Raw genomic sequence first — 12,834 nt, forward strand, 5'->3', positions numbered from 1 at the left:
TTCCCACCACGCTATTTTGAATCATGGCAACATGCTTTAAGATTTGCCAGTGAGGTGATGAGAAAGCACAGAGATTGTAAAGCAACTCTAAATAGCTATAGAGCAACTCCACAATTTCTGAGGAATGGACTGTCAGTAACAACCTGGTTCAGATCATGGCAGGCACATGGGTTACTGATAACTCTAGAAGTTGTGCGTGCTCATAAAAGCATTTCAGTTTCTTGCATTTCATACTACTACTGCCATACCCTTGCCTTCAGCAGTCCTAAATGTCCAGTTTATGCTCCTTCAAGTTCTGAAGCTCTCTCTCAATTAACCCTTCACCTGTTCTGCCATTCACTGGAATGAATTCCAGAAAATATTCCTTGATGCCTCCTACTCACAGGTGGCCACAATTCTCAATATGACAGTGAACTGTTTTAGGTGACTAATGTCAGATGTGCTGTCTAGGATTACATAATTGTACCTAGCAGTTTTGACCCTAGAAACAGATGTTTGTGCAATCTCACTAGCAACAAGAATCAATTTATTCTGGGTGGTTTTCCTCCAAAATAGCAGGCAGACATCTCCTTACCCTTTTTCTACCAAAAATGGTCAGATGTCATTTTGTCAAATTCTGTCATGATTTCCACTTGATCTAAAATATTCCCTCGGCCATGAATGAAAAGATTCTCACAGATATCACATAAAGCCATTTGTTTTCACACTATTAACAACTATTATCCTATTAATGATCCCATACCAGTGACTTATTTAATTCTTCATGAGGTCTTGTGCCATCTTACCTAAGATATGTTTACCCTGCAGTCTGGTCTCAAAATTCCTTCACTGTAGAAAGACATTGCCCACTTCCATCCTACACTCTGTCTGTACCCAGGAGAGCAGGAAGCATTTCATGATTCACATTCCCAGAGTCCTCGACACACTTCCTTTCAGACCAGACCCTTGAGACTCTTCCACACCGGGCTCCCTTCCCTATGCTCACATATATTAAGTGTGGACAAAATGCAGCATGATCCTATCCCCCCATTATCTTCTCTCCTGTCCAGATGAGTGCAGAGGATGGGGGTGAGCAATGTACAACACTTCCATGGCTCTATGCCTATCCCTTGCTCCTCCCCATCTTGCCCACAACACAACAGTGTTGTCCCACCCCATCCCCTTCTCTTGTGTCCTTCTGAGAAACATACAGCACAAGCTTGCTGTCTTCTGGGGCCCACCACTACCAGCATTGGTGATACTGATGATCCAGATTCAAAAGGTGACTAAAAAAGAAAACATAGGGAATTAAAAAATATGAGCCCCACAGAACCATAGAAGCCAGTTTTGCAAGTGGAAGGGGGAAGACCATATTGTCACAGTGATGACAAAGGAGGATGACATTAGAAACTGTATTTTGTATGAACTGGAAAGGGATGGCATGGTTATTAAGGAGTCCACAGAAGGTTACAGTAATCAAAACAGGAAATAAGGGCCTGGACAGAATTTTGGCTGTCTGAACATAAAGCAAATGGATCTTAGAAACATTATGGAGGAAGCGGCAGCAAAATACGGATGCAATCTAAATGCTGAAGAGAAGGAGCAGCTAAAAATGACCCCCAGGTTACGAAGTAAATACTATATGTGCAAACGTGCACGTGGAGGCACACACCTCCAACCTCTCACACAAAAACAAAATAATATTTGAAAAAAGTGAAGAACTTGGTGGAGAAAAGAAATTAATTTGAAACTAGGATGGTATTACAAAGGTTACTAATGCTCCTCTAATAATCAAGGCCATCCTATATCTGTTTCTGAAAGTATAACTAAGGGCTTGTCTGCACAGTGGGGTGCTGCACACTACAGGGCTGTGATTTCTAAACTGCACTAACATGTTGTGCATTAATTAGTCTGAGAATCAACTAGGGCAGTGGTTCTCAACCTGAGGTCCAGGGCCCCCTGAGGGGGCCGCAAGCAGGTTTCAGGGGGTCCACCAAGCAGGGCCAGCATTAGACTTGCTGGGACCCAGGGCAGAAAGACGGCCCTGCCTTTATATATGCAAAAATCCAATTATTGTGACACTGGTGGGCCATCGAGTTTTTATAGCATGGTGGGGGGGCCTCAAAGAAAAAGGTTGAGAACCCCTGAACTAGGGAACCTTTAGTGCACATCAGCAGGGTCTATATGGACCAATTAATGTGCAACTCATCAGTGCACTTTAGAAATCAGACCCCCATACTCAGCATTGCTACACTGTGTAGGGCAAGTCCTAAATGTATCACAACTACCTCCATCATGTAAGACTAATCTAAGTCCTTCTGAATTGTGGTTTTGAAATATATACATGAAAACTGATGTTATTACCTGATTGGTCGATTCTCTTTACTATCAAACAGTGAGAAGATGACTTCCAGTTCCTCTCCTAGATTGGAACACATCAGACTCTTCATCTGCACAAAAAGATGATGGCTGCTTGCTGGCACAGGAGTGTCTTTCTTTCGATGACGATGCTCCATCTACATATTGGCATCAACCACCACCACATGTATCAGCAGGTTCAAATATTTATAAAAAAGCCCAATACATTAAACATAGTTAAAAATTCTAAATGTGGGGGTAACTACTTAATCCCAAACCCCTCATTTTAGATGTAGCACCTGTTCTGCAATGAGCCAACTGATTTTTGTCTATTTCCCAGATAATAGGAATAAGGTGCTGGTGTGACTTAATCAGGGTTACACACTGTCTCAGTTGGGACTGTTAGAATCCATTAACCTCTAAACTTCCAGCTCCTTCTTCTAACCACCAGAACCCAAAACCACCGTAAGCAGGTATGTACGCACGCTTTATTCAAAATCTGGTTTAAAGTATTCCTCCTGAAAAAGCTTTAAAATAAACTATACTGTTGCTTTGTAGTTATTATTCTAAAACCAAAAGGTTCACTTTGACATTGTATAATCTGTGCCAGACTGCTCTGTAGGTGAGTTGCTTTTTCCCTTAATAACTTCATTTATCAGTTTATAGTTTGATCATTTTAACAGAACCCAGGATTGGAAAATCAAGTAGTACTATTTCTGTCTCTTACATTGTGATAAAAAAAATGTAATTTTAAATGCTGACACTTCCAAAGTACTTAATCCTCAATGTAAGCTAACATCTTTTGCTTTTCTCCTTTTTTAATTTTTAAAATTTATGTCTCTTAGCTGATAACTAATTTTAGTAAGATTGCCCACGTTAGCAATAGCTAATTTTATTTCTTTTATTCTTCTTATCCAATTTAGCTAACCTTATGAAGTACTCAGCGTTTTTCACTTAATTTTTCATTTTTCTTCACTTGATTAGTTTCTTTTCCACATAATTAGAAAAATATTTCATATTAAGTGTCCAAATATGATTCTGTAATACTACATACAGTTTTGAACTTTGAGAAAGACCAGCCCAGTGTTTTCAACACGTAACCCCAATACTGAACTGACACCACAATGAAACAGGTGATCTGTAATGTCAAGTCAAATGACAAATCAGAATATATAGTAAAAAAAGAATATTAGCAAATGTAAATATGCCAGCTCACATTTATATGGGCCCAATCTTATCATATGTGCTTTATTCTATGGCCCATGTTAATTATTGAAATACATTTGCGTTAACAAGAGTAAAACTTAGTTTAAAAAAAGTTTTTAAACTTAAGCAGATAAGACTCTGATCTGTATTACTGCAGCAATTTATTACCATAGGTCATATCCAAATCCTACTGAAGTCAATTGGAGTCTTTGCATTTACTTCAATGGAGTTTGTATGGATCAGGCCAGAAATAATGGAGAAATAATTATGATAATTTCCCATAAAATAAAATGGATCATTCTGTGTCCTGACAGGTTTCAGAGTAGCAGCCATGTTAGTCTGTATCCGCAAAAAGAAAACAGTACTTGTGGCATCTTTTAGAGACTAACAAATTTATTTGAGCATAAGCTTTCGTGAGCTTCAGCTCACGCTCATGAAAGCTTATGCTCAAATAAATTTGTTAGTCTTTAAGGTGCCACAAGTACTCCTGTTCTCTCTGTGTCCTGAGAAGCCCAAAGGAGAGTTGTCTCATATAGCTTTATTGACATCCATGTTATTATATTAGCTGAAGAAACCTCACAACCCAATAAGATTAAGAGTGACAATACTCATACAATGGCTATATTATTTCAATTCCATTAATTTTGGCACAGCCTAATCATAGAATATCAGGATTGGAAGGGACCTCAGGAGGTCATCTAGTCCAACCCCCTACTCAAAGCAGGACCAGTTCCCAACTAAATCATCCCAGCCAGCGCTTTGTCAAGCCTGACCTTAAAAACTTCTAAGGAAGGAGATTCCACTACCTCCCCTACGTAATGCATTCCAGTGTTTCACCACCCTCCTAGTGAAAAAGTTTTTCCTAATATCCAACCTAAACCTCCCCCACTGAAACTTGAGACCATTACTCCTTGTTCTGTCATCTGCTACCACTGAGAACAGTCTAGATCCATCCTCTTTGGAACCCCCTTTCAGGTAGTTGAAAGCAGCTATCAAATCCCCCCTCATTCTTCTCTTCCGCAGACTAAACAATCCCAGTTCCCTCAGCCTTTCCTCATAAGTCATGTATTCCAGTCCCCTAATCATTTTTGTGGCTCTCCGCTGGACTCTTCCCAATTTTTCCACATCCTTCTTGTAGTGTGGGGCGCAAAACTGGACACAGTACTCCAGATGAGGCCTTACCAATGTCAAATAGAGGGGAACGATCATGTCCCTCGATCTGCTGGCAATGCCCCTACTTGTACATCCCAAAATGTCATTGGCCTTCTTGGCATCAACGGCACACTGTTGACTCATATCCAGCTTCTCGTCCACTGTAACCACTAGGTCCTTTTCTGCAGAACTGCTGCCGAGCCATTCGGTCCCTAGTCTGTAGCGGTGCATGGGATTCTTCTGTCCTAAGTGCAGGACTCTGCACTTGTCCTTGTTGAGTCTCATCAGATTTCTTTTGGCCCAATCCTCTAATTTGTCTAGGGCCCTCTGTAATCTATCCCTCCATCTACCTCTCCTCCCAGTTTAGTGTCATCTGCAAACTTGCTGAGGGTGCAATCCACACCATCCTCCAGACCATTTATGAAGATATTGAACAAAACCGTCCCGAGGACCGACCCTTGGGGCACTCCACTTGATACCAGCTGCCAACTAGACATGGAGCTATTGATCACTACCCGTTGAGCCCGACAATCTAGCCAACTTTCTATCCACCTTATAGTTCATTCATCCAGCCCATACTTCTTTAACTTGCTGGCAAGAATACTGTGGGAGACTGTGTCAAAAGCTGTGCTAAAGTCAAGGAACAACACATCCACTGCTTTCCCCTCATCTACAGAGCCAGTTATCTCATCATAGAAGGCAATTAGATTAGTCAGGCATGACTTGCTCTTGGTGAATCCATGCTGACTGTTCCTAATCACTTTCCTCTCCTCTAAGTGCTTCAGAATTGATTGAGGACCTGCTCCATGATTTTTCCAGGGACTGAGGTGAGGCTGACTGGCCTGTAGTTCCCAGGATCCTCCTTCTTCCCTTTTTTAAAGATGGGCACTACATTAGCCTTTTTCCAGTCATCCAGGACTACCCCCGATCGCCATGAGTTTTCAAAGATAATGGCCAATGGCTCTGCAATCACATCTGCCAACTCCTTTAGCACTCTCGGATGCAGCACATCCAGCTCCATGGACTTGTGCTCGTCCAGTTTTTCTAAATAGTCCCAAACCACTTCTTTCTCCACAGAGGGCTGGTCACCTCCTCCCCATGCTGTGCTGCCCAGTGCAGCAGTCTGGGAACTGACCTTTATCGTGAAGACAGAGGCAAAAAACCATTGAGTACATTAGCTTTTTCCACATCCTCTGTCACTAGGTTGCCTCCCGCATTCAGTAAGGGGCCCACACTTTCCTTGACTTTCTTCTTGTTGCTAACATACCTGAAGAAACCCTTCTTGTTACTCTTAACATCTCTTGCTAGCTGCAATTCCAGGTGTGATTTGGCCTTCCTCTTTTCACTCCTGCATGCCCGAACAATATTTTTATACTCTTCCCTGGTCATTTGTCCAATCTTCCACTTCTTGTAAGCTTCTTTTTAATGCAACTAAGGGCCCAGTTACAGTATTAAAGAAAGCATCTTAGATGATTTTACTCAGGATTAAACTTTTATGGAACCATTCCAGAATTGTAATGGTTTCACTGATGATATATGAAATCCAAATAACATGTGGAGCGCACGCGCGCATACGCACAGAGTCATTAGAAAGTTTAACTCAAATGAAAGCATCTCTCATAACTACAGACATATCAAAATAGCCCCAAAGAAATTTCTGAATAAAGACAAATTCCATTATGTTATCAATAGAAATATACTGACCCAGACATTAGAATTATTTTTTACTTTGAACGCATTAACTAAGAGTGAAAATTGCCATTGAAATGTCAGCCGAATTAGACAATAAACTCAGAGATAATTAGATACAGTGACCTAGGGACCTCTTAATGCCAACTGTCATAGGGCACAGGGCGTGCGTCAGGTTTTATAGGGATACTCTGGGAGCGATATCTACGTGACAGTTCACCAAAGGGTGGAATGTAAAATCTCCTCCGAGGGCCGATAGCCCGCTGGTCATCATTATCACTGTGAAATGTATGTACGGATATTTAAGGAGTTATGTATCTATACTAAAAATTGTGTTCTTAAGGTCCTGGAATTAAGGCAGTCACCTTAGCGACACACCTTGGAAATGTTCATTTCAGTCACGAGGTATTGGACACCTATCTCCTTGTCTGGATTTTTGTATTATATTCCTCACAATGCGTACTGCATATGGAGCCAGGGGGGACTGAGAGATTGGGAAATCTATGAGAGAGGAAATTTACAGGAATAAACAAATAGCGAGGGATGGGGTGTCTGGTTTATGAATAAAAACAAAGGAATGTGTTTTTTCTTGGAGTGCCAGAGGACACACACAGTCCTTGGCAGAAACAAACTGACAGAGTGTTTCTCATGAAAACAGGGTCACAGCCAGCCAGAAATGAGGGGTTCAGGGTGCAGGAGAGAACTCTGGGCTGGAGCAGGGGGTTGGGATGTGTGTGTGGGGGCTCTGGCTGAGGGTGCAGTCTCTCGTGTGGGTCCGGGGATGAGGGATTTGTGTTGGGACTGAAGTGTTTGGAGTGCAGGAAGGGGCTCCAGGTTGGGGCAGGGTGTGGGGGAGTGAGAGCTCCAGCTGTGGGTGAAAGCTCTGGGGTAGGACTGAGGGATTTGGGGTGTAGGAGCATAATCCAGGTTGGGACCAAGGGGTTCGGAGGATGGGAGGGGGATCAGGGCTGGGGCGGGAGGGTGGGGGTTGTGCAGGCTCTGTGCAGTGCTTACCTCAAGCAGCTCCCAGAGCTTACCTCAAGCAGTGCCATGTCCCCACTCTAGCTCCTGCAGCTCCCATTGGCCACAGTTCAAGGCCAATGGACTGGGAGTCAGCACTCGGGGAGGGGGAACGTAGGCAGCGTACAGAGTCACCTGGCCCCGCTTCCATCAGCAATAGCAAGGACGGGGAGCTGCTTGCAGGGAACCGCCCATGAGCGCCCTCCACGGACCTCAAAATTTTTACAGTGGACACTTGTGTCCGTGTACAGACACATTGCTGACCCCTGCACAAGAGTATCTTGTTAATTAAGTCTTAAATCTAGAACACACGTTATGATTTTATTTATTATGTAATCATTTGTTTCCAATATTTCTATTTGCTAATACTTGAATCTCTAGCTTTGTTAAATAAACTTAGACTTTATTTCACTATAAACATATCTAAGTGCTTTGATATGTTTATAACTGGGCAATGATCTGAAGTGGAACTGGTAAGCTGGTACATACTACTGCTTTGGAAGCAGTGAATCTGTAAATACTGCAAGGGTCCAATAGACCAGGGGCTGGATGCTCCAGGTACACACTCGGAGGGCTCAAGTGCCGGGGTGTGCCAGTTGCTAACCTGTACAGTGACATCAGGGCCTGCATAGGCCTAGAGGGAGTCCTTGTGTTGCCCATGTCCAGTGGATTTGGGAAGCTGACCCCAGGAGGCACAAACAAGGCTTCCTCATGCTAAGGGTACGTGGTAGCAAGGGCTCTCACAATCCTGGGTGCCCCTGGGAAGCACAGTTGCTATCTACTTACCAGCCTATAGAGTTCTGTAATACTGATCTCGTCAGGATCCACCATAGCATATTCTTTTCTTGGAACCAAGTCTAGCCCCAATTGCCTGCAAAGGAGAATATGGAAATAATGAGGACACATTCCAGAGCACATGAAAAAATTGTATTTAGGACTCTTGCTTTCCTTATTTGCTTGTGCATATTTTGAACTCATTGTTTCTCCCTATATTAGAATTTTGATGGAAACAGCATGTCTAATAATGTGCATGTTAATTGGTGTCACGCCTGGATTCCAGCTGGCCACTAATACATTTTAAAAATCATTTTGTGAAGGTACCTAATTAATTATAAGTTCATTGATAATTTCTCCCTCCCTTTTGCTGTGTAACATTTACACTGGGATATGTTCCATCACAGCTTTTAGTATTACATAATATTGTTAATTTATATTCCAGCCTGACTCTTGTGCAGATAGCACACTTTGAGGTGATTTGTAATGTCAAGTCAGATGGAAACCCAAAGAGACACTTAAAAAAAAAATCCTGCAGATGTGAAAGCGTTAACTCCTTTTTATATAGACCCAACTTTATCATCAACTGCACTTGAATTTCTGGCCTTTGTTAAATAATGAAGCAAACTTGAGTTAACAGAAGTAAAATGTAGCAGCAGCTTATTTTTGTCACTGATGTAAGAAGTTACGACATTGAATACACACATGGTGCAGATGTGCTTAATTAAGGTGATGACATTTTAAACAGTCAGGAGAGCTGCACTTTAAAATATTAGCCAACTATTGAAAAAGATAATCTCTTATGTAAGCAGGAACAGGAGACATTCAAAGTAAGTCAGGTCTGTGTCCCTCCGATTAGCATAAAATTCTTAGGACACAGTTCTTTATTTTTAATTTTCTTAATTTTTTTGTTATAGGGCTCCTCAAAGATTCTGATAGTTGAAGATACACCTACAAATTCAGTAATTTACAGCACAGTTGTTGGAGATTTCTGTGTTTAATCAGTACATGGAGTCATTGTGGATAGTTCTCTGAAAACATCTGCTCAATATGCTGTGGCAGTCAAAAAAGCTAACAGAACGTTGGGAATCATTAAGAAAGGGATAGATAATAAGACAGAAAATATCATATTGCCTCTATATAAATCCATGGTACGCCCACATCTTGAATAATGTATGCAGATGTGGTCACCCCATCTCACAAAAGATATATTGGAATTGGAAAAGATACAGAAGAAGGCAAAAAAATGATTAGGGGTAAGGAACGGCTGTCATATGAGGAGTGATGAATAAGACTGAGACTTTTCATCTTGGAAAGAGATGACTAAGGGGGGATATGATAAAGGTATATAAAATCATGACTGGTGAGGAGAAATGAAATAAGGAAGTGTTATTTACTCCTTCTCATAACAACAACAAGAACAATGGGTCACCAAATGAAATAAATAGGCAGCAGGTTTAAAACAAACAAAAGGAAATATTTTTTCACACAATGCACAGTCAATCCATGCAACTTCTTGCCAGAGGATATTGTGAAGGCCAAGACTATAACAGGGTTCAAAAAAGAACTAGATAGATTCATGGAGGATAGGTCCATCAGTGGCTATTAGCCAGGATGGGCAGAAATGGTGTGTGTGTGCGCGTGCCAATTTGCTCCTCAATCCCCTGCTTGGCTCAAGCCCGTGTGGGCTTTAAGGCACTAGGAGGGGCTAGGCTCCAGCATGTCTGGGCACAAGCTCTCTCTCCTCTGTCTCCCAGTCTTCCTTCTCACTGAGATGGGAAAAGGCAATGTCAGATAGCTTGCCTGATAGCTGACATGCAGTCTTATTAGCAGTGTCTAATGGGGATCCATTGTGAAATTTGGGGCTTGATGCAAACATTTTAAAAAACTAATTTAAAAAAATGAAATTGTCACACTTGGCTCGTGGAAATGGAACACAACGGAGCGGAAGGAGAGAAAGAGGATGATGAGAACAAAAAATAAAGGGTGAAAGATAATGGAGTAGGGGAGGGAAGAATTAAAAAGTTATTTTGTTTTACAGGTTTTTCACATTTACAATACTCCTTGACACAAACTGCTTCACACACCACTCAGTTTTTGTAATAATTTCTGTTCTGCTGTCACCCACATTGTGCATCCTGTTGCATTTCAGTCTGGAACCCTGTCCATGCCAATCTCCTTGTGTATTATGATCACTGTGGAAGGGCCCAGCCTACTAGTACACACTGTCACTTTCTGCCAGGAGTAAGGCCCTGCAGCTGCGCCTGCTCAGTGCTCCTGAAACCCTAACAAACCAGCTAGCCTGCCTGATGGACTGCCCTGCCTGAGTGGCTGAGGAAGCTAGCAGGCCAGTTCTTAAACCCAGATGCAGTAGTAGCTTGCTGGCTGCTCAAAGCCCACACTCATGGATTCTCTGCCTTCCTGTGCTCGTCTCTCTTCAAGCTCTGCTCCTGATGATCTCCTCCACAGCTCCAGTATAGACTCTGCCCTGCACCCAGCCTTGTTCACATCCTGTCCCAGGCTTTCTGTTGCCTCAGAATCACCCCTGCTCCTGCCTTTCCTGACTCCCGGTAATCTAGTTCTGACCCTTGGCTCTGACTCGACCCTTGGCTCTGGCATTTGGACTCTGACTTTGGTTCTGATGTTCGGCCCTGGTTCCTGGTTTTGATCCTGTCTTGCCCCTTGACTCTGGCATTCAAACTCCGTCTACTCCGACCACCTACAAATCAGTCCCATGACATTTTCTATCAAAGCTAGTGTACTTTCAAAGTATACACTGCTGGCTCTGCTGGGAAGAGCAACCATTTTCACGCACATTGGGAAAACTGAAAATAAAAGAATTTATATAACAAACACTTTTACTCATTTCTATCTTTTTTCAAGTTAATAAAAGAAAACATACACACATTCACTCTCCAAAGCAGCTGGTTTCCTTAAGAATAATATCCACTGGAAGATGTTTTAGAGTACACATTATGACAAACAACAGAGCAGAAAGTACTAAAATCTGCTCCAAAGTTCTCTTACCCTTACAGAGGAAAATATAGCAATGAAAAGTTGTGGCACACTAAAGGTACCACCAAAGTTTTTTTGCCTAACTAATGGGAGTTCTTATTCTGCTACATTTTAAAAATTCATATATAGGGGCAAGGAAAAAAAAAATCACTGTTTTACCAGAATATTGGTATCTACTAGCAAAAGATGTACTGTAAAAAGGATTCTTAATCTATAATCATATACACTGGCTGTACTTAAAAGATTATTCTAGTTTGTAAAATATTCCTTGTACTTAAAATGAAAAATGTTAATCTCTTTCAAATCACAGAAATTTTTAACTGTGACCACTGTGTGAAGTTTTTCATTTTATTCATGTGCTAACTATTAAGTAGATCTAGTGTTGCTATACAAAATGTTGCCTGGTTAAGTTTTCCGTGGACTTACTATTTTGTATGAATTTTTTTTAACAACATAAAAAACAAACACTGTATTTTACACAACTTTTGTATCATTCTCAATATTTTTATACTTGTATTTAAGGTCTTAATCTACATGTTAGTCTGGCATTTAGAGAAAACTAAAAAGCATTATTCATCCTACCCTTATACTCAATGGGAATTTAACTTCTCACATATTGCAATATTAAGTAATCAATAAACTCTAATGCATAAGAGAGATCTTATCAAGACTGAAATGGCTACAAAGTTCAATTATGAAAGTTGAAGGAGCCCTTATGGAAGAAAGACAAGATTCACTTACATTTAAAAGGTTTGGAAGATTATCAACAACAAATGAAGTATTGTCAAGTGAAATAGAATTCAGAGTTCTTTCTCCATCGTCCATTACAATATAGACGTGAAGCACTACCCTTGTTGCTAAGAAAAAGGGTGTGGGGGACAAACACAGTGACTTGTGTCCACTCATCACCACATAAAGGGTTTCTGGAATTATCTACGCACATCACTGAAATACAAAACCATGTGTTCAGTTAGGCTTATTATGGAGACCACAGAGGGTACATCTACACAGGGATAAAAAAGCAAGGGCTGGCCTGGGTCAGCTGGCTTGGGCCCTGGGGCTGAAAAATTGCTGTGTAGACATTTGGGTTCGAGCTGGAGCCTGAGCTCTGGGACCCTGCCAGGGAGGAGCCTGAATGTCTACACAGCAATTTTTAGCCCCAAAGCCCCAACCCCATGAGTCTGAGTCTGCTGACCTAGTGAGCTGTGGCTATGCCGTGGTTCTTTTATCTTTGTGTAGATGGAGCCTGTGTATTGGTCAGCAGGATTTGGAACACCTGTTCAGCAGGTATAGCAGGCCTACTGATATAAAGTGAAGGGGAGGTGAAGCGATGCTACAGCCCTACTCTCATCTTGCCTTCTCTGAGGCTGGTGCTGATGATGGTTGTTATAGCTGGTCCCTGACTTGTTCTCCCCAAAACCTGCATCCAAATTATAAATCTGCCTCTGAATGTGTGTCCTCGGTCCTTGCACTCACAAGGAACCCTCCGTTGGCCGAGCCTTACTTTTCCTTAAGTATCCAAGCTAATAAATCAAACCTTTTAGTTTTCAAATAGAGGTAATGGTTCTAAGGAGGCTAAATATGAAAAGAAAAAAGGTGTGTGTAACTAGATGGCTTAGGTTCTGATCATGGAATATGGAG

General features: G+C 41.6%; 1 protein-coding gene across 4 annotated transcripts in view; it reads right to left on the reverse strand.

The window, feature by feature from the left end:
* The window catches only part of DOCK4 (dedicator of cytokinesis 4), a 397,340-nt gene that overhangs the window by 229,079 nt on the left and 155,427 nt on the right, over positions 1-12,834 (reverse strand). For all 4 annotated transcript variants that reach the window (XM_038397445.2, XM_038397456.2, XM_038397428.2 and 1 more), the window contains exons 7-8: positions 8,191-8,275; positions 2,344-2,495 (exon numbers count right to left, since the gene is read on the reverse strand). In XM_038397445.2, coding sequence (XP_038253373.1) covers positions 2,344-2,495; positions 8,191-8,275 — 237 coding nt within the window. The remainder of the gene's footprint in view (positions 1-2,343; positions 2,496-8,190; positions 8,276-12,834) is intronic.

This window comes from Dermochelys coriacea, chromosome 1, assembly GCF_009764565.3.
Source record: "Dermochelys coriacea isolate rDerCor1 chromosome 1, rDerCor1.pri.v4, whole genome shotgun sequence".
Taxonomy (NCBI): domain Eukaryota; kingdom Metazoa; phylum Chordata; order Testudines; family Dermochelyidae; genus Dermochelys; species Dermochelys coriacea.